General features: G+C 38.6%; 1 protein-coding gene and 1 non-coding gene across 2 annotated transcripts in view; both read left to right on the top strand.

Moving 5' to 3' along the window:
- Positions 1-26,191, top strand: part of IPO11 (importin 11) — a 143,910-nt gene that overhangs the window by 5,578 nt on the left and 112,141 nt on the right. Inside the window, exons 2-6 of the mRNA XM_008161859.3 lie at positions 13,950-14,093; positions 15,188-15,288; positions 18,121-18,193; positions 19,768-19,971; positions 24,911-25,043. Coding sequence (XP_008160081.1) covers positions 13,956-14,093; positions 15,188-15,288; positions 18,121-18,193; positions 19,768-19,971; positions 24,911-25,043 — 649 coding nt within the window. The 5' untranslated portion in view covers positions 13,950-13,955. The remainder of the gene's footprint in view (positions 1-13,949; positions 14,094-15,187; positions 15,289-18,120; positions 18,194-19,767; positions 19,972-24,910; positions 25,044-26,191) is intronic.
- Positions 15,396-15,502, top strand: LOC114230201 (U6 spliceosomal RNA). The gene has a single exon (XR_003616063.1). It is a non-coding gene; the product is annotated as a U6 spliceosomal RNA (small nuclear RNA).

Raw genomic sequence — 26,191 nt, 5'->3', positions numbered from 1 at the left:
CATGTGCCCTGACTGAGAATCAAGCCAATGACCTCTTGGTTGATAGGTTGACACTCAACCATTGAGCCATACTGGCTGGGCTATTCATCACTTTTCTTTTTTAAAAAAATATTTTTATTGATTTCAGAGAGGAAAGGAGAAGGGAGAGAGCGAGAGAAACATCAATGATGAAATAGAATTATTGATTGGCTGCCTCCTGCATGCCCCCTTCTGGGGATTGAGCCCAAAACTCAGGCATGTGCCCTTGATCCGAATTGAACCTGGGACCCATCAGTCCACAGGCCAACACTCTATTCACTGAGCCAAACCGACTAGGGCTACTCATCACTTTTTATATGTGCCAGTTACTGTTCTACATTCTAGTAATACACCTTTGAAGAAATCAAAGTCCTTGGTCTTTGGAACTTAAATTCTAATCAGGAGAGTCTGGACAATTAACACATATATATTTGAATGTCGAATAGTTAAATGTGTTATTTATAAAATTACAAAAGATACCTATACCAGAGAGAGTCTGGGTTGAAGGATGAGCTATTTTAGATTGGGCAGTCAGGGAAGATTGATTAGTTGATAACTTGAGCAGAGACTGATTGAAGTTAAAGAACAAGACATGCAGATATCTGGAGGAAAGAAGTTTTCCAGCTAGTGTGGAACTGCGGGGTCATAGGATATAACCTGGTCATAGAGGACCTAACACACATACACACACACTTAATTTCATTAGCAATGGCAAATTGTTTTTCAAAGTGGTTGTACCAATTTATGCTTCTAGCAGCAAGACATAAGGGTTTCTACTTCTGTACATTCTTGCCAGCACTGAATATTTCAGGAATTTGTAATTTTTGTCCATCAGATTATAAAGTAATATTTCAAATTTTTAAAAATTTCTGATAACCAGTGAGGTATTATTTCTTCTGATATTTATTAACCATTTAGCTTTTCCCGTGTATGAATTGTCTATATCCTTTGTCCAGTTTTCTTTTGTATTTCTTGTATTGTTGGTTCACAAGGTTTTCATGTATAGTCTGTATAATAAATCTTTGCTGCAGTCATATAAAATTTTTTTCTCCTAATCTTCACCTTGCTAACTTTGTGTATGGTGTTTTCATTGGCTATTAATTGTGGTTTTCAATTTTTGATGTAGTATAATTTTTCAGGAAGATAAGCTATAATCTTGATGTCGTATTTTTGTTCTTAGGTCTAAAGCTAAAATAAAACAACCCCAAAACAATTAATTTCACTTGAGTTATCAATGACCAGTAGTACTATGTTCAAAAAGAAAAATTTTGTAGCCAGTAGAGAATGTTGGATTTGGATAGGAGACTTGAATTCTAGGTCCCAGAAATGTCTAATGAGCCTTTGACCTTAGAGAAGTTGCAGTTTATCTCCTTACCATTTGGGACATAGTTTCTTTCTCTTTTTTTTTTTTTAAATATGTTTTATTGATTTTTTACAGAGAGGAAAGGAGAGGGACAGAGAGCTAGAAACATCGATGAGAGAGAAACATCGACCAGCTGCCTCCTGCACGCCCCCCACCGGGGATGTGCCCGCAACCAATGTACATGCCCCTGACCGGAATCGAACCTGGGACCTTTCAGTCCGCAGACTGACGCTCTATCCACTGAGCCAAACCGGCTTCGGCTGGGACATAGTTTCTTGATCAGTAAAACAAAATGCTTAAGTTAGATATACTTAAGAGAACAGTCATGGCTAGCTCCATGGTGATAGAAAAATTATTTTAATGATTCAAATTTTAATGTAGAATAGTATCTAATTGTGGGGACATTACTGGGCATGCAACTTATACATGTTTTAATGAATTAATTTTTATGAGTGCAGTGACTCCTGAGGCTAAACTCTCAAATCAATGAGATTCTTCTAAGACAGAACGAGGCCAGTAATTGGAAACTACCAGTCAAAGATGTGTATGTTTGGACAGGATCTAGTTGATGTCAGTATATTTCCTGACTCCTATTCTTTAAGAAAAAAATAAATAATAAAAAAGTATATATATATATATATATGTATATATATATATATATATGCTTATTTATTTACTTATTTTTAAATTTAATTTATTTTTTTTATTGTCTAAAGTTTTACATATGTCTCCTTTTCCCCCAATTGACACCTCCCCCAAGCCATTCCCACCCTGTGCGAGCCCCCACCGCCCCAGTGTCTATGTCCATTGGTTATGCTAACATGCATGCATACAAGTCCTTTGGTTGCTCTCGAACCCTCCCCCCCTTTTAACATATATTTTTATTGATTTTAGAGAGGGAGAGAGAGAGAGAAACATCAATGATGAGAGAGAATCATTGATCAGCTGCCTCCTGCACACACCCCACTGGGGATCGAGCCCGCAACCTGAGCAAGTGCCCTTGACCGGAATCGAACCCAGGACCCTTCAGTCCACAGGCCAACACTCTATCCACTGAGCCAAACCAGCTAGGGCCTCCTATTCTTTTTTACAAATATATTTTTATTGATTTCAGAGAGGAAGGGAGGGAGAAAGAAATGGAAACAACAATGATAGAGAGAATCATTGATTGGCCGCCTCCTGTACACTCCCCACTGGGGATAGAGCCTGCAACCAGGGCATGTACCCTGGCCGGGAATTGACCTCCTGGTTCATAGATCGATGTTCAAGCACTGAGCCACATCAGCCGGGCCTTCCTAATCTTTTTGTAGAGTTGGGCTGTAGATCACAAATTGACTTGCAGGAATTTATCCTTGAAAAAAAAAAAAAATGACATCTTCCTCTAATCTCTGTGCTATAGTAATACATGGAAAATATTACATTGCTTATGCATTTTACTAAAAGGCTTCTCATCAAGTTTTTATTTGTCCAATACCTGTTCTTTCCTGGAGGAAAATTGGAGCTCTTTTAAGTTATTAATGTTCCATTTTCTCAATGGCTTATATTGGCCATATTTATTCTTCTCTTAAAGTGGAATACTGCACTTCTTTTCTCATCAGGTGATTTGATCCCTTTCCTCATATTACTCTGACCTGTTCTTGTTCCATTTTCTCAGTCTCCTTTATGCTAAAACATTGCCTATGTTATTACATTTTCTTAAATTCTGTTATAATTAGTTTGTGTAAAGCTCAAAACACATTCAGGTCTTTAGCTCACTTTGTCTTTTTATAGAAAGTACTTTTAATGATTCAGTATTTAACTACAGAAGTAGAGACAGTGCTGTAAGGAAGTTTTTTGCTTGTCATGTTTTGCCTTATGGTAAGGTTTTCATTTTCATATATTGAATCCCGTATTTTTTATTATTAATTTATTCTTTAGGTTCCCATTTGTTTCTTTTCCAAAGGAGCTCTTTCACAAAATTTATTGACCTAACTTCTTTTATATATATATATATATATATATATATATATATATATATATGTATATATATATATATTTTATTGATTTTTTACAGAGAGGAAGGAGAGTGATAGAGAGTTAGAAACATCAATGAGAGAGTAACATCCATCAGCTGCCTCCTGCACACCCCCCACTGGGGATGTGCCTGCAACCAAGGTACATGCCCTTGACCGGAATCGAATCTGGGACCCTTGAGTCCGCAGGCCGACGCTCTATCCACTGAGCCAAACCAGTTTCGGCAATGACCTAACTTCTTGAACCCTGAAAACCCTTGCTGTATTTCTAGATGGTTGTCCTGGCCAAGTGGTCACTGCGAATTCCATTGTCCTCCTCTTTCCCTGTCCTTGAAGGGAAAAGGATGCTTGGAATATACTCTTTGGGATGTAGCACTTACTTCTTACCATCAGGTGGCACTGCAGATTACTCACTTTATTTTTACTTTCTTAGGAATGGTAGGTAGATCTAGTAATGTGTTATCTGGTAAAGAAACAAGTTGATGTGGAACTGTCATGGAGAAGACTTAGAAATGAAGTTAAACTAGGCTATACACTTGAAACTAATACAAAATAATATTGATCAGATAAGAAAAAATAAAAATGTATCACTAAAACAAGAAAAGATGAAATTTAAGACACTATATTCTAACAAATACAAACTTATTTTTCTTTAATGAAAGTGTATTGTATATAATATGTGAAGCTTAAAGGAAAGTAATAAATTAGAACATTTTGTTTGGTTTTATTTTTCTCACACTTAAATATTTTAAACTACTGTTTTTATAAACACTAAATAGTAGAATATTAAGTGCTTCTTAGAGATGACTGAGTTAAAACTGCTGTTTGATTACAAGATTGAGGCCACTGAGTGAGGAAATTGTTTTTTGGTAAACATTGTTATCACAAACCTAGATAATCTGGCAGAACTGTCTTATCAATTCTTGTTACCGAAGACCAAGTTTGTAAGCCTTTTCTCCTGAACTTTTATGATGAGTATGTAGTTAGTGACTACATTATCTATTTAACTGTGCTATATTTAGTATATTGCCATGATTTATTTGTATGTGCTTGACAAAAGAAATATGTAATGATTTGAAATTATTGAGAATTTGGGATATTTTAGAGGAGTAGGGAAGAGAAATGAAGCAAATTTTCCCATGGAAATTTAGAATAAGTTTAAAGTGAAAATTCTTGGTCTTTTAAAAAATGTTTTTGTATTTTTTTCTAAACCTTGTTTTTTTTTTCATCATAAAGGTAAAGTATGTAGATTATAAAAACTTTCTTGTCCTGGCCAGGTAAAATGCGGAGTGACTGCTGATGGGAATGTGGTTTCTTTTGGGGATAATGAAAATATTCTTAAATTAATTGTAGTGATGGTTGCACAACTCTGTGGATATACAAAAACCACTGAATTGTATACTTCCAGTAAGTGAATTGTATGATCTGTACTTTATATCTTAATAAAGATGTTATTTTTTTTTATATCCTTTGACTATGTAAATGCCAAAGTCATCAAGAGACAAGGAAAAATGAGAAAACAAAAAAGCATTTGGCTGGAGTATCATCAACAATAATTGATGTTAATTCAAAGCAAGGAAGAGTATTTGTTCAAGAAGTTAAATCAAAATTAAAGACCTAGACTTTGGACATCAGCCAGGGTTCCAAAGATGCCAGTATTATTCAAATCCATAATATACATTTTGAATTCATTACAGTTTCTCAACAGAGATAGTCTGGCAGTTGGACAAGAAAATTCTTCTGGTCCCAGCCGGTTTGGCTCAGTGAACAGAGCATCGGCCTGCTGACTGAAGGGACCCAAGTTCAATTCCGGTCAAGGGTACCTGCCCAGGTTGCCGGCTCAATTCCCGGCTCAGTCTCCCTCTCCCTTCCTCTCTGAAATCAATTAAAAAATATATTTTAAAAAAATTAGAAAAGAAAATTCTTCTCTGTGTATACATTATAGGTTGTTTATCATCCCTGTATATTATATGTAAATAACACTTCCTAAGGATTGTTTTGACTAAAGATACTGCCATATGTCTTCAATTTTTATTGTAATCTTACACCTTTTTCTAAGTCAGTTTACTTACTGCTTTAACATATAATATTGGGGTGGGGTTATTGTTTGTGTGGAATCTCCTAAAACTAAGGTCAAACTCAGATAATGTAGTAGTCTAAAGAAAACCATCATGGCTGAAATTAAAATCACTGCAGGTCTAAGACATCTTTTTGCTGGTGGCAGGCAGAGGTGCTGAGTTTCCTTGTCTGTGTTTCTTTTAATGAAAATATTAAGTTCTCAATAGAGGCACATGTGTATATCTTTAGATTTTAGAATTGGGGAAGTATCTTACAGAAACAAGCCTAGGAAGTCCAGTAACAGGCATGAGTATCGGCTCTTTCACATATTGCTAGTTTGTTTAGACTTCTGTAGAATCAAAGAATAGAATAAACCTACTAATGAATAAATTGAACTGATTCAATTGTGAAGTACTGTAGAGAGAAGGGCAAAATGCCTGCCCTTTTAATTTTTCACCTCCTTTTCTATTGTGCTTAGAGAAGAGTTTAGATTTTGAGTAATTCTCTTCTGTAGCCAATAAAATAGAGGCAGTGTTTCTTCTCTCATGATTTTGAAACCGTACAAATGAATGAAAAATCAAAGCAACCTCATTGTTTACATTATCAATTAAAAAACTTAGGCAAATTTAATCTTGCTGTTTGCTTGGTTGTCCTAAGGGTGTTGGTAATTGATAGGAATGCTGAAAGGAAAAGGATACATTCCTTTAACATGTAGAGATTTTTCTTACTACACATAGACCTCTACACAGAGGAGACATAACAGTGCTTCCACTGGGAGAGACTAGCTTCCCTGGCCTTCAGGTGTACCTGATGATGATCTCTGTGAAGATCCTGGCAAGTCCTTTGGGAAATACATTTAGCCATTCCCACAAGTTAGTTTTATGTCTGCCTGACTTCTCTCTTCTACTCTGTCTCCCTTGTTTTCTCCCTTCTCTCCCTCCTGTTATTTTCTTCCTCCACCACCTTTCTTTATCACTCTCAGTTCTCTTTTGGAGACTGGTTATGTCTGCTTCAGTACTAGGTGCAAATAACAGTAGAAACCCTATTACATTTCTGCATGCTAATTCTAATGGTCACTAGTAGTCATCTATCTTTTAAGCCAAATGAAGTTTATTTCTGCACTGTTACATTTGAATGACTCTATACATTGCTCCCCCTGTTCTTTGTTGCCATCACTGTCCTTTCAAGAGAATTCCACAGTTGAGTACTGTATGGATATTGAATGTGATCCTTTTAGGTTTCTGATGGATTCAGAGATCTTTTTGACAGTTTCTTTAGGAACCTGTTGTGGGAGAACTTGGTAGGTTTGTGGGTGTTTGGGAGTCGATGGTGTGGTGAGGCCATTTCGTGTGATAGTAGAAAGAGTTGGGATCCCAGAGAGCTGGTTATGGGGCCTCACTCTGCCATGTACTACTTTTCTACACCACCTGGGCAGCTCTCTTATAGCTGTACATTCTTCCTTGATAAAACAGTGATGTTAGTCCACATGCCAGATTTGCTCTTACAGGTTTGTTTGGGATCTTTAAAACATTTACTAAGATTTATTTATGTGGTGTTTTTAATAATCCATTATAGGTCTGTCATTCCTGAATTAAGTTCTTTTTGATGATGCATTTAATCTGCAGTTTAGGAACTGATTGCTGCTTAGAGCTTTCCTTGTAAGTTAATTAGTGCTTAGAAATGTTTCCAGTAGAAGTTATGAAAGATGGTTTGTTTCTCAGACCTAACAGCCCTATTAACTGAAGCACTCATAGTAGTGATTCTGTGGGGGGAAATGTGCTCTGGGTTCCAACTGTTATTTTCGGAACTTATTTTTCACAGTTTGTTTTAATGATAAGAATATTTCTCTCTGCTTCCCACCTCAATCCTCCAGGGTGAAACAAATCAGTTAATTAGCTGTCATGTGGTTCAGTGTGAAATACTTGATTGTTCAAAAATGGTCACTTTTCTTTTAATTTAATTTAATTTAATTTTTTAATTCTTTATTGTTTAAAGCAGCGGTCGCCAATCTTTCGGACCTCACCAATCATCAATGGTCCAGGACCACCGGTTGGTGACCGCTGGTTTAAAGTACCACATATGTTTTTCCCCCATTGACCTCTCCCGGGCCATCCCCATCCTCCAGCACATGCCCTCACCCCCTGTGTCCATTGGTTATGCTTATATGCATGCATACAAACCCTCTGGTTGATCTCTTACCCCCGCCCCACCTTCCCTTGCCTTCCCTCTGAAGTTTGATGGTCTGTTTGATGCTTCTCTTTCTCTGGATCTATTTTTGTTCATCAGTTTATGTTGTTTATTATATTCCACAAATGAGTGAGATCAAGTGATATTTATCTTTCTCCAACTGGTTTATTTTACTTAGCACAGTGATGGCGAACCTATGACACGCGTGTCAGCACTGACACGCGTAGCCATTTCTGATGACACGCGGCCGCTGAGGCGGCCGCATGCCGAGGATGAAACATTTGCTGCTCCTGAGGATGAAACATTTGCGAAATAATGTTTTTTCCTCAAAGTGACGCACTACCCGAGTTATGCTCAGTTTTTTGGCAAAGTTTGATACACGAAGCTCAAAAGGTTGCCCATCACTGGTGTAGCATAATGCTCTCCCATGTCCATCCATGCTGTTGTGAATGGTAAGAGTTCCTTCTTTTTTATAGCAGCGTAGTATTCCATGGTGTAGATGTACCACAGTTTTTCTAATCCACTCATCTGCTGATGGGCACTTAGGCTGTTTCCAAATCTTAGCTATTGTAAATTGCGCTGCTATGAACATAGGGGTGCATATATCTTTTCTGATTGGTGTTTCTGATTTTTTTTGGATATATTCCTAGAAGTGGGATTACTGGGTCAAATTGGAGTTCCATTTTTAATTTTTTGAGGAAACTCCTTACTGTTTTCCACAGTGGCTGTACCAGTCTGCATTCCCACCAACAGTGCACAAGGGTTCCTTTTTCTCCACATCCTTGCCAGCACTTGTCATTTGTTGATGTTCACTTTTCTTTATTCAGCAGATATTTATAAAGCATATATCGTGTGTCTTATTGGGCTCCTGGGACTACAGAGATGCTTGACCAGTGGTTGCCAACCTTTCGTACCTCACGGACCACCAGTGGTCCACGGACCACCAGTTGGCGACCGCTGTTTCAAAGGTTTCTTTCTTTATTTTTTTTTTCTTTTTTTTTTTTTTTAATTTCTTTATTGATTAAGGTGTCACATATTTGTCCTCATCCCCCCATTCCCATCCCACCCCTCTCCCCACGCATGCCCCAATCCCCTGTTGAACTTAACCGTTGGATAGGCTTATATGCATGCATACAGGTCCTTTGGTTGAACTCTCCCCCTCCCCCCACCCTCTCCCTACCCTCCCCTATCCTCCCTCTGAGGCCCGATAGTCCGATCGATGCCTCCTTGATTCTGGTTCTGTTCTTGTTCCTCAGTCTATGTTGTTCATCATTTCCTCTAGATGAATGAGATCAAATGTCACTAGATATATACTAATAAGAACTGAATGTGAGACGAGCAATAATATTTATGCTGACAGGCAAATGAATCAATCTGTAGCGAGCTTCCCCCTGGACCAACAGTTCTTTTGAGACCCAATTTCGATGTCCAGTAGTTCCTTATGTGTACATGTCAGCACTGACCCCTCAGCTCTGGATGGTGGACAAATGGTGGTAACGGAGGTCCGACTCCCTCTGGTTTGGTCTCGGCCGAACCCAGGGGCACGGCGTCACCCAGACTAAGGGGCACGTGGCCTCACCCATACCCAAGGGGCGCGTGGTCTCACCCGGGCCTGGGACCCAGCCTCACCCGGATGGATCCAGGGGCGCACAGCCTCACCCGGACCCAGGATCTGGCTTCACCCGTACCCAGGGACGCTTGGCCTCTCCCAGACCCAGGGGCACGTGGCCTCACCCGGGCTTAGTTGCACAAGGCCTCACCTGGATCCAGGGACACATGGTCTCACCCAGACCCAGGAACGTTTGGCCACTCCCAGACCCAGGGCCACTTGGTCTCACCCGGGCCTAGGTGCACGAGGCCTCATCCGGATCCAGGGACGCATGGTCTCACCCGGACCCAGGGACGCTTGGCCTCTCCCAGACCCAGGGCCACTTGGGCTCACCCGGGCCTAGGTGCACGAGGCCTCACCCGGATCCAGGGACACATGGTCTCGCCTGGACCCAGGGGTGTGTGGGCTCTCCCTGACCCAGGGGCGCTTGGCCTCGCCCGGGCACGGGATCCAGCGTCATCCGGGTCCAGGGGCACTTGGCGTCACCCGGACCCGGAGTCCGGCCTCACCTGGACCCAGGGGCATGTGGCCTCACCTAGACCCAGGGACGTGAGGCCTCACTTATACCCAGAGGCGTGTGACCACACCCGAGCCCAGAGGCGCGCAACCCCGCCCGCACCCGGGTCTCAGTGGGGCCCCGTCTTCCCGATCCCAATTCCTGCCGGTCAATCCCCCCTCAGCAATTCCCCTGGCCATCCTTCCGGAGCTCCAGTATGGCTGCTGCAGAACTCGTCGGGCGGCGGCTCGGCGAAGCTCCGGTGCACCCGGTGCATGGCGGTGGGCCAGTCTGGCGTCGCTGTGTCGGCCCTTGGGTCTGCATCGGTGGCCGGTCGCCGAGCATGCGCACCTGGCCGCTTCCGGGGCGTTGAGATTCTTGACGGACTCAGAGGTCAGCAAGCGCGGAGTCTCCCACCCCATGTCTCATAGGGGCTCGTCTGTCCGTGCTTGGCTGCCAGTGGAGCCGTCCCCTCAGCCGGAGACCGCCGGGGGAACTGCGCCGAGCACGTTCCAGGCCGCTGTTGTATCGCCTGAGCCATAGTTCTTTTGTGTCGCCTGAGCTGTAGTTCTTAAAGTGTGGTCTTTGGGTCACCGGCATCAGCATCATCCCACATCCCCCTCTTTTATTCTAGTTGTAGAGCATCTACTCAGCCAGCCCTATGGTGGTCTTGGATGGTGTCTGCTCTGCTCTCTTGTCGTAGTCTCAAAGTTGTTGTGGTAGGCAACAATCAGGCTTCCGCCCTATGCCTCCATCTTGGTCCTCCTTTGTATCCAAAGGTTTCTTTAAACCAGCGGTCGCCAACCTTTCGGACCTCACGGACCACCAGTGGTCCACGGCCCATCTGTGGACCACCGGTTGGCGACCGCTGCTTTAGACAGCAGTCTTGTTGCTCAAGGGAGTCAGTATTAGATACTAATAAAGACTGGTGTGGCTTTGGTATTAAAGTCCATCACTGCCACTTAATAGATTGTGACCTTGGGGTGGGGGGAAACAGTGGGTGGGTGGGTGGAGCTGGAAGAGAACATGGGATAAATGGAGGAATATAATAAAGAGAAAATAAAATTGTGACCATGGCAAGGTAAAGGCAAGGTAAAGGTTTACTTCCTTACCTGCCACACAGAATTAGTATGAGGAATATATAAATGAATAAAACCTTAATATACTATTTGGCATATAATTTATTCTCAGATATTGGCTATTATTTTTAAATAAATATTTATTGTTCAGATTATTATAATTGTTCCTCTTTTTTCCCCCCATAGTTCCCCTCCACCCGGTTCCCACCCCACCCTCTGCCCTTACCCCCCCACTGTCCTCATCCATAGGTGTACGGATTTTTGTCCAGTCTCTTCCCGCACCCCCCACACCCATTTCCCCCTGAGAATTGTCAGTCCGCTCCCTTTTTATGCCCCTGATTCTATTATATTCACCAGTTTATTCTGTTCATCAGATTTTTAAAAATATATATATTTTATTGATTTTTTACAGAGAGGAAGAGAGAGAGATAGAGAGTTAGAAACATCAATGAGAGAGAAACATCAATCAGCTGCCTCCTGCACACCCCCCACTGGGGCTGTGCCGACAACCAAGGTACATGCCCTTGACCGGAATCGAACCTGGGACCCTTGAGTCCGCAGGCCGACACTCTATCCACTGAGCCAAACTGGTTAGGGCTCATCAGATTTTTTTATTCACTTGATTTTTAGATTCACTTGTTGATGGATATGTATTTGTTGTTCATAATTTTTATCTTTACCTTTTCTTCTTTTTCCTCCTCTTAAAGAATACCTTTCAGCTTTCATATAATACTGGTTTGACGGTAATGAACTCCTTTAGCTTTTTCTTATCTGTGAAGCTCTTTATCTGACCTTCAATTCTGAATGATAGCTTTGCAGGGTAGAGTAATCTTGGTTGTAGGTTCTTGCTATTCATCACTTTGAATATTTCTTGCCACACCCTTCTGGCTTGCATAGTTTCTGTTGAGAAATCAGCTGACAGTCATATGAATACTCCCTTGTAGGTAACTAACTGTTTTTCTGTTGCTGCTTTTAAGATTCTCTCTTTGTCTTTTGCCCTTGGCATTTTAATTATGATGTGTCTTGGTGTGGTCCTCTTTGGATTCCTTTTGTTTGGGGTTCTCTGCACTTCCTGGACTTGTAAGTTTATTTCTTTCACCAGGTGGGGGAAGTTTTCTGTCATTATTTCTTCAAATAGGTTTTCAGTATCTTGCTCTCTCTCTTCTTCTGGCACCCCCATAATTCGGATGTTGGTATGCTTGAAGTTTTCCCAGAGGCTCCTTATACTATCTTCACACTTTTGGATTCTTCTTTCTTTCCTCCTCTCTGGTTGGGTGTTTTTTGCTTCTTCGCATTTCAAATCTTTGGTTTGATTCTTGGGATCCTCTAGTCTGCTGTTGGATCTCTGTATATTATTCTTTATTTCAGTCAGTATATGCTTAATTTCTAGTTGGTCCTTTTTCATATCCTCGAGGGTCTCACTAAATTGATCGGCGGTTTCTAGAAGATTCTTGAAAAACCTTATAACTGTGGTTTTGAATTCTATATCCAGTAGTTTGCTTTCCTCCATTTCTGTCATTTGTGATCTGTTTCTTTGTCTCCGCATTTTGGCTGCTTCCCTGTGTTTTTAGAGTGGCTTTGTGTGCTAGGTGTCCTATAGGGCCCAGTGGCTCAGCCTCCCCAGTTACTTGAGGTGGACACTCTTGGTGCACCCCTTTGTGGGCTGTGTGCACAGTCTTGTTGTAGTTAAGCCTTGATTGTTGTTGGAATCACTGGGAGGAATTGACCTCCAGGCCAGTTGGCTGTGAGGATCAGTTGTGTCTACGATGGGAGAACTTCTGTGCTGGAGACACCCTTATAGGGCAAGACTTGCTTCAGTGGGGCTTTGGTACTCACTGAGTCTGCCCCTTGAGTGTGTCCCTTATGGATCTGAGGAGTTGTAATCTGGATGCTCCCACTCTGACCACTGGGAGATCCAAGGAGGTACGAATTTAGCCTCTGCCTGAGGCTGTCCAGCAGGAGCTACAGAGAGATCTGCAGATTCCTCTTCTTTGTTTGGGTTTTGGAGGTGCCCAGATGAGGCCCAGCTGTGAAGCAGTGCAAGCTGCTGTGGGGCCTTGGGCCTTCTTTTGGCGGCTCTGGGGCGCTCTGACCCAGCTGCAGTTTGTTAGGTAATTTTAGGTTGCAAAGGGCCAGGCCATTCATATGCAAAAGCCTCTGCACACAGCTTGGGTGGGCGGGGTCTCAGGGCAGAGCAAACAGCAATGGCTGACCATCAGCCCTGCCCTAAGAGGCCCCCTGGGTCTCAGTGTCCCTCGGTAATCGCTGCAAGCACCTCTGGGAGAAAGCCGTCCTCGAGTTCCGCCGGAAGCCACACAGTCCAATTTCTCCCCATATGAGTCTGGGTCCCCAGAGTCTCGCTCGGAACTGGAGTTCAGAGCACTTGGGAGCTTGTGTTTCCTCCTGATTGAAAAAGCCAGCCGCGTACTCAGTTGCCAGCCCTCTTGGTGCGCCTCCGTAGCTCTGCACTTAACTTCCACACCTCCTCTGAGTCTCAGTGTGCTTTTCTCTTTCCTTCTCGTTGTAGAATTTCCACTCAGTCAGCCTTCCTGTGGTTCTGGATGATGTTCATTTTGTCTTTTATCTTTAAAATATATTTAATTGAGTTTTTACAGAGAGGAAAGGAGAGGGATAGAGAGTTAGAAACATCGATGAGAGAGAAACATTGATCAGCTGCCTCCTGCACGCCCCCCACTGGGGATGTGCCTGCAACCAAGGTACATGCCCTTGACTGGAATCGAACCCGGGACCCTTCAGTCCGCAGGCTGACGCTCTATCCACTGAGCTAAACCGGTTTCGGCCATTTTGTCTTTTAGTTGTAGTTTTGAAGTGGTTGTGCAAGGCAGCATTTTCAGGTGTTTAGCTATGCCGCCATCTTGGTTTCTCTCCAGATATTGGCCGTTATTTTAAAATTTGAACTTTATTTTAGCTGGCTTGAATTGAATTATGGGAATTTTAAGTAAGTGTATGGGTGGTACATAGAAAAGATAGAAATCCAGTAGAAACATGAAGGAGTAGGTGAATGATTGAAGTATAGGAGTAATTCAGAACATTGGAGCTCTTTCTCTGTTTTTGTTAATTTTTTGTGTATAATGTACATTCAAGTATGTTAATTTATCATTGCCAGGTTTCCATGGATCTCAATAGTGCCAGCACTGTTGTTCTTCAGGTCTTAACACAGGCCACTAGTCAAGATACTGCTGTCTTAAAACCAGCTGAGGAGCAGTTGAAACAGTGGGAAACACAGCCAGGTTTCTATTCAGTGTTGCTGGTAAGTTGTATATTAACTGTTTTAAAAACCCACTTGTATTGGTGGATTAATTAGTGAAACTGATCCAAATTGTTGGCTACCATTGCAGTGCCATTTACTAATTCAGGGTATGGCTCTTTGAAAGTGTTTAAAAAATGTTTGTTTATGAGTGAATAAATAGGATATTGGTAGGGTCTGCTTAGAAGGTTACACTACTGATGTAGTGTGGGAGGATTTGGGTATTGCATTTACCTACCTTGCCATCTTTACTGGAAGTTCTGTGATGTTTTAAATTACAGTGTAAATAGTATTTTTACTGTTCTTTTTATTTTCATATACATTTATAATTATCATTACACATTTTTTTATAATAATTTTAATTTTTTGAAAAAATTTAAAGATCACAGAACATTGTAATTTTCTCCGTTATTATTAAAATGATGTTGCATGGTTTAGCTTGCACAGTCATTATTAAGGTCTCCCACTGCTTTGAAAAGTGAGGATTTCTGTATTAACACAGTAAGCAGATTTTTTGAGTGTTGGTTAATTTTGAGTTGAAATTACATCACATCTGCCTTTATATAACTTAAAAATGTTCTGCTATCAAACTGAATTTGTAAGCACACTTGTTTTAATGAGAATACTTTCTTTTTCTTTTTTTTTTTTAGAATACTTTCAAATAATTTATTTCATAGCATTTATTAATAACCCAAGGGCTTTCACTCCTTAGAATCTTTGAATTTATGTTGTCAATAGCTCTATTTTTATTTTTTTATTTAGATGATTTGTGTGTGTGTGTGTGTGTGTGTGTGTAGATTGTTACATATAATGAGCTTTATTTTGTTTTACGTTTATTAACAAATAAACATACTTAAGAATAGAATAACGTAATGAATCTCCATGTATCCATTACTGAGCTTAAACAATTAGTATTCCACTGAGCAGGTATACTTTCTTATATGAATTAAACTATAGGTATTTAGAAAATAACAATATGATGTATGTAGTGATATAATTTAAATGAAACAAATTTAAAAAATTTATTCATATTTTCTTGTATATTATACTCTTAGCTTATATGTTTATTCTAATACTATGTTTTTTTTTATTTACAGAATATTTTCACAAACCACGATTTGGATGTAAATGTAAGGTGGCTTGCTGTGCTGTATTTTAAAAATGGAATTGATCGTTACTGGAGACGTGTAGCACCTCAGTAAGTTTCATCACTCTCCCCCTCCCCGTGTAGTAATCCTTTTCAAATTCAGGGAAGTATTGTAATGTATCTGTTAATCTTCATTCTTTATGTAAAAGAATGAGTTTGTGCTTACTTCAGCTGCCCACATATTAAAATTAGAACAATGCTGAGAAGATTAGCATGTTTCCTGTGATAGGATGACATGCAAACTTGTGAAATGTTTTTTTATGTTTAAAAGAAAAATAAATGTATTACTTATTAAAGAAGGAAAGTGTTCTACATAGTTAATTACAAATCAATATCCATATTATTGCTTTTTTCCATGACTTTTTTTTTATTATGGGGAGTATGTGTGGCTTTCTTGTTGGCCTGCTTTCGAGGATCTCAAGTTTTATGGGCACAAAACAAAAGGCTGAGTTGAATAATTCATGTTGGGAAAAAAAATTTTTTTTTTTTTTTAAAGAAGTATGAGGTTAGGATTTTGAAAAAAAGTAATTGAAAAGGAAATCCTAGGTCATTTCCGAGCCAGCTAGATGTTAATTCCAGTTTCTTTTTCATAATTTCCTTTGCAGTGGGAATGGGATAGTATACTTTGTAATCTCATCAAATTCAGTTGTAACTGCTCTGTAGGTGGTTAAGTGAACATATGTCTCTTGATAATGAATACATGTTATATAATTGATGGACAGGCAATGCATACATGACCCTGGAATTTATTTGATAGAAAATAGTGAACCTTGCTGAAGAAGTAGCATAGCCTTTGTTCTCCAGTAGATGGCACCATAGCTCTTATATTTATAAGGCCTCAAAATAAAAACTTGTTTGAGTATTTCGAAATACTTATAAAATATGCCCTTGAATAATATTAGAAGCAACTAGAATTTTTTATTTTTTAAAATATATTTTATTGATTTTTTACAGAGAGGAAGAGAGAGGGTTAGAGAGTTAGAAACATTGATCAGCTACCTCTTGCACACCCCCTACTGGGGATGTGCCCACAACCAAGGTACATGCCCTTGACCGGAATCGAACCTGGGACCCTTGAGTCCGCAGGCCGACGCTCTATCCACTGAGCCAAACCGGTTTCGGCAGCAACTAGAATTTTTTAAGGCTGCACTTAATATATAGTAGTGTAAAGCAAACTTATCTTTTCTTATTTTAAAATAAACTCATAATTTTGAGAGAGACAGTGGTGATGAGAAACTGTATTTTTGATTTATTGGAAACAGTGCAGCAACACAAATTTTTCTACTGCTGTGTCCAGTTAAATTTTAGATGCTTCCTGAAATTGATTTTGTACTGGTTATATGAAGAATATGGTTATAATGAGTATAAATAGTCATTTAAAATGACTGTAAGGGAGAGTAAATTATGATTACATATTTCAGATTGTACTTTCACATAAAGAATTAGAAACTGGAATTTATTTTAAATTTTAAAAATTAATAGTATTATTGTATGGTATTAAGAAGCTAAATCCCAAGCTATCTCTTCTGGTATATATTAAGATACAAGCTCTAGGAAAGAATCCTTCCTTGGGTATTTTTAGCTTCTGGTTGTGGTCTGCAATACTTGGTGTTCCTTGGCTTGAAGGTGCATCACTTCGATGTCTGCCTCCATCGTCACACAGACTTCTCACATGTCTCCTCTGTGTCTTTGTCCAAATTTCCTCTCCTTATAAAGGGCACCAGTGCTTGGATTAGGGCCACCCTAATTCAGTATGACCTCATTTTAGCTTGATTACATCTGCAAAACCCCAGTTTCCAAATAAGGTCACAGTCAGGTTATTGAAGTTAGCACTTGAAGATGTCTTTTTTTGGGGACACAGTTCACCTTAACAGATGCTTTAAAACTTGTTTTTAATTTTCTACAACTTTTATGGCTAGTTTTATTGGGACGATTCATCTGCCAAAATGGAAAAACTTAAAATGAGGGATTTGAAATTTAAATTTTAAATAAACAATACATTCATATAGTTAAAAAAGCAAAATGCGTAACATCTCATATAGCGAATATTCTCCATCCCTGTCCTTTTGCTATCTAGTGCCCTTCCTCATTTGTAGTCAGAATTTTGGTATTGTGTTTATACTTTCCAGGTATGTACAATGAAAGATTTTTAAACTAGTTGATTTCTAATAAGTCTTCCATCACAAACATTCTTCCATTACTGATCCTTTCCCCATAGAACAACTGCAATCAGATTTTAAAAGGAAAGTTAGTGGAAAACTAATTTTTTACTTTTTTTTTTATAGCAAACCATTAATATTTTTTTGTCTGTAATTATTTTTACATCAAAAACAAACATCAAAATATCACATTCATTATGCTAAGAGAAATATGCTAGTCAGAAAAAGACAAGTACCATATACATATTTCACTCATGTACAGTCTAATGAACAAACTGAACTAACTAGCAAAATAGAGACATACTCATAGATAGAGAGCAAGCTGACAGCTCGGGGTAGGGGCTGGGGGCTCAGGGGTTAAGCAAAAAAGGGGAAAAAAAGGGAGAATTCATGGACAGGGACAACAGTGTGGTGATTGGGGTGGGGGAAGGAGAGTAAAAGGAATAAATTGATGGAAAAAATAAAATAAAGAAAAATTATATTCATTACTGTGGATTTGTCTTATATTCTATGGCTTGTGCTGCTTATTCAATTTTGAAGGAATTTTATGCTTTTGAATTACTTGATGTGCCAGCGTACAATGGAAATAATTTTATTTATTTACCAAAACAATCAGGAACACCTTGTTTAAAAAGCTTTTTATTTTTAAAATTCACAGTAGTGCTTACCTGCATTTGTTGTTAGGTAACATTCTCTTGCATAATAAATACATCTTTTTTTTCAGTGCTCTCTCAGAGGAGGAGAAATCTACATTGCGTGCAGGGCTAATCACCAACTTCAATGAACCAATAAATCAGGTTAGTGAGAAAATGAATGCTAATTATTCTTTCCCTTTCCTTAGTTTTTGCTTTTTTTCCAAACTAATTTTGTTTCTTGGCATTAAAAAGAAAATCTATTACATAATGTCCATTTGTGATGTTTATACACATTTCTCTGTTGATTTTTGAATTTTGAGGTCCAGTTCTAGCTGTTAAGAATTTTGGCTAGATTTGGCATTTAATTATTTAAAACACAGAAGTCATTTTAAGACATACTTGTATGCATTTTAAACTTCCTCAGTTTCTTTAGTTAACATGGAAAACAAATGTCTCTGTATTTGTAGTCTTACTGCAGGGAAGTTAAATTTAATGATTTAGATGATCCCTTCCTTCTATTTGTAAACTATAGGATGATTTCATGATTTTGTCTATTTCATCCATCACATTTTCAGTTCTTACTATGTGGGGGATAGATAGTAAACTATACAGTTTTTTTTTCTTTTATAGTGGAATTTTTCTTATAAGAATAAAGTAAGTTTTGCTTATAGATACAAAGCACACTGTATTTGGTCATGTATCCAATGTAGTTTTATCTCAACATATTTAAATGATTTCAGTTTTTGCTTTTATAAGTTCCTTAAGGAGATGAGGGAAGATGGAGAGGAATGGAGTAACTGTTACTGGGTCAGGAGGTGATTAGGAAGAATTTGGGTGATCTAGAGGTAAATCATTGGTTAGATGTTCTGTCAGTTAGCATTTGAGAAACACTGATCTGAACAGATACCATTATGTAAATACCTAATATTTGATGTTCATTTCTATTCTTAGGTCAGTGGTTCTCAAACTTTGTAATCTTAGAAGTTCCTTACACTGCCAAAATAAAACTCTAAAGGCTTATATTTGTTGATATTTATTGTATTAGAAACTAAAACTGAAAAAATTTTTAAAAATGTATTAAATAAAAATAATAAAATCATTACTTTTTAATGTAAATAGAAATTTAAAAGATGAACGATAGCTGTTTCTCAAAGCAATAGATAAATTAATGAGAAGAGTTGCATTGTTCTGTACTTTTCCATATCTCTTTAGTGTCTGGTTATTTAAAAGAGTAGCTCAGTGATTTAGCATCAACCTATGAACCAGAAGGTCACGGTTCGATTCCTAGTCAGGGCACATGCCTGGGTTGTAGGCTCAATCCCCAGTTGGGGGCAGCTGATCAGTGAGTCTCATTATTGATGTTTCTCCTTTTCCCTTCCTCTCTGAAGTCAATAAAAACATTTTTTAAAAAGATGTCTACATTTTCATATCTGCTTCTTTATTTACTCTGTTGCAGTATATTATTTTGGTAGAAGTTATATGAAGGAAATAGGAAATATGTTATCGGGGAAGGGAGGAACTCACAGACCCTGAAAGGATTTTAAATCACCCACCCTCCACCCTGAAATCCATAGACCAGACTTTGAGAACTACTGTCTTTAAGCAGTTTCGTGAAAATTTTATTCATTTTGGTCAAATGTGTAATAACCAAAAAGGTAACTTTCAACTATGAATGCATTTCTTATCCATTGCTTTTATTCATATGTTTATTTCTGATGATTAATTTTCCCCTCCAGATCGCAACTCAGATTGCAGTACTCATTGCAAAAGTTGCTCGATTGGACTGTCCCAGACAGTGGCCTGAACTGATTCCCATTCTTATAGAATCTGTGAAAGTCCAAGATGATCTTCGACAGCACAGAGCATTACTTACCTTCTATCATGTTACCAAGACTCTGGCCTCTAAACGTCTGGCTGCTGATAGAAAACTGTTTTATGATGTAAGTGATTTAACATAATTTGATTATGAAAACCATGCTACTTATATAAAACCATTTATAATTTTACCTAAATATTTTACTGAAAGGTTATGAATTTTTTCCAGTGGACCTCAAAAGGTTCAGAATAATATGTAATAGCTGAAAGATTGTAAGCTGAATAGTGATTGACCATAAGACCACTTCACTGACAGTGAGGGGAATTGGTTGGTAGAGAACAGTCTGAAGGCAAAGCAACTGGTTTGAGGCTGTTGGGGTAGTTCAGATGAGATGATAAACCTCTTAAATGAAGCAGTGGTAAAGGGAACATATAGAGTTGAAATTTAGGAAGTTAAAATTGACATGCCTGGTTAATGGATGGGCAGATGTAGGAAGGAGCCTGACATAATGGGGGCAGTAGTCCTTTATTGCATGTTTTAGCACCATTTGTTGAAAAGACTCCTTTCTTCGTTCATTTGCTTTGGTATTTGTCTTGAACTATCAAAACAGTGATTTTCCTATTGTTCAACCTGACTTTTTGGACTGTACCATATAACACTGGTGAGTCTCAACATATTTTTAACAGTACTCTTGCTTTTCTTTGGAATCCTCATTTTGAGCATAGTGCTTGGGAATCTGCATTTGGCTCCCCAGGTGATTCTTTTTTAAAAAAATGTATTTTTTAATTGATTTTTTATAGAGAGGAAGGAAGAGAGAGAGCTAGAAACATCGATGAGAGAGAAACATCCATCAGCTGCCTCCTGCACACCCCCCTGCTGGTGATGTGCCCACAACCAAGGTACATGCCTTGCCTGGAATTGAACCTTCAGTTTGCAGGCTGACGCTCTATCCACTGAGCCAAAGCAGTCAGGGCACCTCTGGTGATTCTTATATACACTTAAGTTTAAGTCAGACCACATTATATACTTTTTACTTATTTATTTTTAGTATTCTTTTATTGATTTTTTTTTCAGAGAGAAAGGGAGAGGGAGAAGGAGAGAGAGAGAATAGAAAAATCTAGAGAGAAACATGAACAGCTGCCTCCTGCATGTCCCCTTCTGGGGATCAAGTCTGCAACCCGGGCATGTGCCCTGACCAGGAATTGAACAGGTGACGACCTCTTGGTTCATGGGTTGATGCTCAAGTGAGCCACACTGGCCATGCTGCCCTCTTTATTTTTAACCCAGTTTCACTGTTTAGAGGACAACGTCTTCCTTTGTCTGATTCAGAAGAGTATTGGTTATCTCAAGTTCATTTTCTTCTTCTTATGTCTTTTTGCCTTCCTTTTGCAGTCAATTCTATAAATTTGTTGACAAACCATTAAAAAGTTTTCTTCAGTTTCATAAATTTGTTGACAAACCATTAAAAAGTTTTCTTCCTCTTTAAGTAATCTGGTGTGCCTTGATCCAAAAATAATGGACCCAAACTTCAGTTTTTCAAGTTCTCTTTGACAGACATCAGCTTCATTAGATTTATTCACTTCTTAAGTCGAAGTCCTAAAATCAAGCTGTCATGATGGCTGTGTTCCTTCTGGCACCTCCAAGGGTGAATCTGTTTCCTTGCCTTTCTAGCTTCTATAAACCACCTGCATTCATTCCTTGGCTTGTGGCCCCTTCCATTAAATTGCATCACTTCAACCTCTATTTTCATCCTCACATCTACATCTGTGCATTTGTTTTTATATTGAAAGTTTTTCATATAAAAGTCAAATATGTAGAATATTCTGTCTTATAGTTATTCTTTATTACCCTTCTATGGAAGTCTTAAGTTTTAGTTTGGCTTTCTCAAGTTGTATGCCCCAAATATGTTGCCTTAGTTTTCAGGTATAATTTATATTTAGCCTAGGCCAGTGGTCGGCAAACTCATTAGTCAACAGAGCCAAATATCAACAGTACAATGATTGAAATTTCTTTTCGATAGTCAAATTTTTTAAACTTAAACTATATAGGTAGGTACATTGTTTTTAACTTAATTAGGATACTCCTAAACTGGCCTTTGCTAAAAACTCAAGGGGCCAAAGAACCGCATGTGGCTCACGAGCCACAGTTTGCTGACCACTGGCCTAGGCAATCTCTACAGATTTTATCTTATCAGGGACCTTATTCTGGATAGCTTTCTGACTACTTCAGCTTTCTTGCTATGTTTCCTTGTAGGGTGAAGCTCACTTTTATCCCTTCCGTTTGTCCCCCCCCCCCCCCCAGGTGAAATACATCTTTCTTTAATCCTTTGATTTTATTGTTATTAAAATATGTAGGACCCTGACAAGCAGTGTGATTAATATGTTCTTGGCTCTAAATGCTTAATATGGAGAGGCTATTTCCTTTCCATATAGAATAAAATATAGGTCTACCGAGCATCTTATACCTACTTCCAGCACAATATTTGTTACGTTGTGCTGAGTTATAATTGTTAACATTCTGAGATCTATTACATTATGAGTTTTATGAGGGAGGACTGTAGCTTTCATTATAACCCTACTCTCAAGCCCAGAAGGATGTACCTAAGTGGTGGTTCTTAGTAACTGTTTGTTAAGTGAATAAACAATAGAGAAGGGATACTTGTTCTTAGTACCAGTTAGATTTCAAAGTGTAATATTGTGTAAAACTTAAAAAAAAAAAAGGAGTTTGGGAAGTATATACAAAACTTAATATACCTGGAAAAATATTTCAGCTTAGAACCTTTCATTGTGGAATGGAGTTGAACCTGGAAACATGGAGCATAGTGTAGCTTGGGAGGGCAGTCTTGTCTGATGCCTTTGGGGTACAAGATGTGTAGTTTAATTGAAGGTAGTGTATGTGGGAAAATATTATAAAAAGCAATTTTGCTAGTTAATAAAGTGGCCTCTGTTATTTTGGTAATCTGAAATACAGGAAAACTTTTCTTTAAATAAATGTTTAGCCTGTCTGGTGTGGCTCAGTGGTTGAGTGTTGACCCTTGAACCAGGAGGTCATGGTTTGATTCCCAGTCAGGGCACATGCGTGGGTTGTGGGCACGATTCCAAGGAGGGGGTGAACAGGAAGCCGCCGATCAATGATTCTCTCTCATTATTGATGTTTCTGTCTCTCTCTCCCTCTCCCTTACTCTCTCTGAAATCTAAAAAAAATATATTAAAAAATGATTGCTGCCAAAACCGGTTTGGCTCAGTGGATAGAGCGTCGGCCTGCGGACTGAAAGGTCCCAGGTTCGATTCCGGTCAAGGGCATGTACCTTGGTTGTGGGCACATCCCCAGTGGGGGGTGTGCGGGAGGCAGCTGATCGATGTTTCTCTCTCATCGATGTTTCTAACTCTCTCTTCCTCTCTGTGGAAAGTCAATGAAATATATTTTAAAAAAAATGTTTGCTGTAATAGTTTTCATCTACTAAATTAGTTTCCCACACATACATAAAAAAGTAAGCTAGTTGCTATTGCAAAGTAGTACACTTTGTACTTAAAACTGGCTACCTGCTGCTCAATGTGTCCCAACAATTTTTATATCCTGTTTCCCTTCCATGTTCTTTTCAGGGGTGACAAATTACAAAATCAATAGTTGAGAGAAAAATGTTTTGCAATAACAAAATTGAGCTTAATTTGACACAAAAAGGAATTCATTTTCTATAAAATAATATGCCTTTCATACAAACCTGAACTAAAAATGTTGACATTAAATACAACTAAAGTAACAATCCAAAGTCTATGAAAGCAAGGGAATTTAAGGTACAAATAGTAATTATAATGTAATTATGAATGTATTAACCAAATAATATCTAGTAGACATGATGTGTAACCCACAAAAGTATATGCTGTGGTAAATAAAGTAATCCAAACCTAAGAAAACATTAAAGATCTTTGGAGAGCATTATATTTCACTTGTTTTTAGAGATATGGGTTAAAATTATGAGAAGCTCTATTTTCCAGTGAAGAATGTTTCTTTGTACTGAGCAGCTTTGGAATTTTGAACAAGGCACTTAAACTTTGATTCTTTAAAATTTCCTTTCAGTTCTAAAGTTGTAGAATTTATAATTTTTATTACTTTAGATTAACCTATATAAGCACCATTAAAGTTTTGAGATGGAAATTTTATAGCATAATTTCAATATAGATGTTTGCGTTTTTAATCTTTTTTCCTAAAGACCTTTGTACATTTAGTTTTATTCCTTCTCTTTTTATATTTTCTTGGCATAGAGCTAAATTCTTGACCTACTTATCTTATTAGATTCTTTTCTATGCACATATTTATTCCTATGTGCCCTGACTGGGAATCAAACCAACAACCTCCATTTTTATGTAGTATGCTAATAATAACTAGTCATATGCACTTTCATCTGATTTTTATTTAAATAAAATGGCCATGTAAGCTCCGCTGGATTAGTCTTCGACCTTGTGGGGAAAAGCTGAAGATACCACTGAAGTTGGTTCTGCCTCAACCTGGGAGGCAGAGGCTAACTGCTTCTCAGTGTGAGACGTGGGCTTTAAATAGCGGTATATGTTAGAAAAGCAGCCTGACAAGCAGTGTGGTTTGTATGTTCCTGGCTCTACATGCTCAAAAGCAAGATGGGTAAAACTGGCAGGACACAGATATTTGACTCCTTTGTATTTCTTAGTATATTGACTTATCTGATGTACTCAGTGATAGTCCATAAATCAGTTTTTTAAACCTATAAGCAGAAGATAAAAAGTATAAGTAGAATATATCAGACTACAATGCAGGCATTAGGCTTAGTATTGTTTCAAGAAACTAATATTTTAGGGTGTGTGTGTGTGTGTGTGTGTGTGTGTGTGTGTTCATAGCAGCAGCCAAGTAAACTATTTATTACTATGCATTTTGGCTTTAAGAGTTTGAAACTTTGTGATAAATTACTCTTGACTATTTCAAATCTCATTGAAAATGTGTGCTCATTTTAAAAACTGAAATGTATTACTATGTAGGCCTAATTGATTACTGACTTGTATAATGTGAACAAATTTGTTGATATTTCTTTGCAGTTAGCTTCTGGAATTTATAATTTTGCCTGCTCTCTGTGGAATCACCACACAGACACATTCCTTCAACACGTTTCTTCTGGCAATGAAGCTGCAGCTCTAAATTCACTAGAACGAACTCTACTATCATTGAAAGGTGCTGTTAAACTTGATATGTTCATTTTTGAAATGACATACCTCAAAATAGTCACCGAATAGTTCTTCTGGATGGATTTTCTATTGCTAGTCTCACCAAGAGAATAAGAGTTAATTTCTCCCTCAGAGACAAGGGATTATTTGTAGTTTGTTTTTCTTTTATGAGAATAGCTCTTTCTACTCTGATTGATGAAAGTGTGCAATAGTTTTATGTTTTGGGGTTTTTGTTGTTGTTAATCCTCACCTAAGGAAAGAAAGAGGGGGAGAGAGAATCATCGATGTGAGAGAGAAACATCAATTGGTTGCCTCCCCAATGTACCAGGCCTGGGCCAGGGATTGAACCTGCAACCCAGGTACGAGTCCTTGACTGGGAATGGAACCTGCGACCCTTTGGTGTGCAGTCCAACAGTCTAACCACCTAGCCACACCAGCCAGAACTATAATAGTGTTATGTTATATTTACATTACTGTCACTCTTGATTCTGAATACATTCTTTTTAGAATTTTGCTTCTACTTTACATTTCTCATGTATGAGGTGTTAAGGGCTGCTACCCTTATTGTCATGCTAACTCTCCTGTCCTCAAGGCTTAGTTCAGCTCTACTTCCCAGCTCTTTTGCCCGAGAATTCAGGGTCTATCTTTTTTACTTGTACCTCAGGCTCACTTAGATTTTAGATGGTACCTGATGGGGTATCATCGTGGCTTGTGTTTTCGTATGCTGGGCATTCTCTCACTCGAGGATATGTTTTCATTGATTTTTTTTTTTTTAGAGGGAGAGAAACATCAATGTGAGAAACATCAACTGGTTGCCTCCCCTATGTGCCCTGACCAGGAACCAAACTTGAAACCTTTTGGTGTAGGGGATGACGCTATAACCAACTGAGCCACCCGGCCAGGACACGGGATAATTTTAGCATAAATCTCCATTTTTACTTTCCCTGAGCTGAGTTATTTATCTTGAATGTATTGTGAGGTTCCTTTCCTTTTTAAAACACTCACTTGGCTTGTTCTCTTTGTCTTCTAGTCTCTCTCCTTCTGTTCTGATTGCTAAGGCTCTTTTAGTTTGTGTTTCTTAGTTTGATCTCAAGCAGCCTTTAGTTTTCTCTTATTAGAACTCATTTAGCATCCTTCTGTTTTATTCACAAGGCC

This window comes from Eptesicus fuscus, chromosome 4 (assembly GCF_027574615.1).
Source record: "Eptesicus fuscus isolate TK198812 chromosome 4, DD_ASM_mEF_20220401, whole genome shotgun sequence".
NCBI lineage: Eukaryota > Metazoa > Chordata > Mammalia > Chiroptera > Vespertilionidae > Eptesicus > Eptesicus fuscus.
The sequence above is the reverse complement of the archived record's forward strand: the minus strand, read 5'-3'. Positions and strand labels throughout refer to the sequence as shown.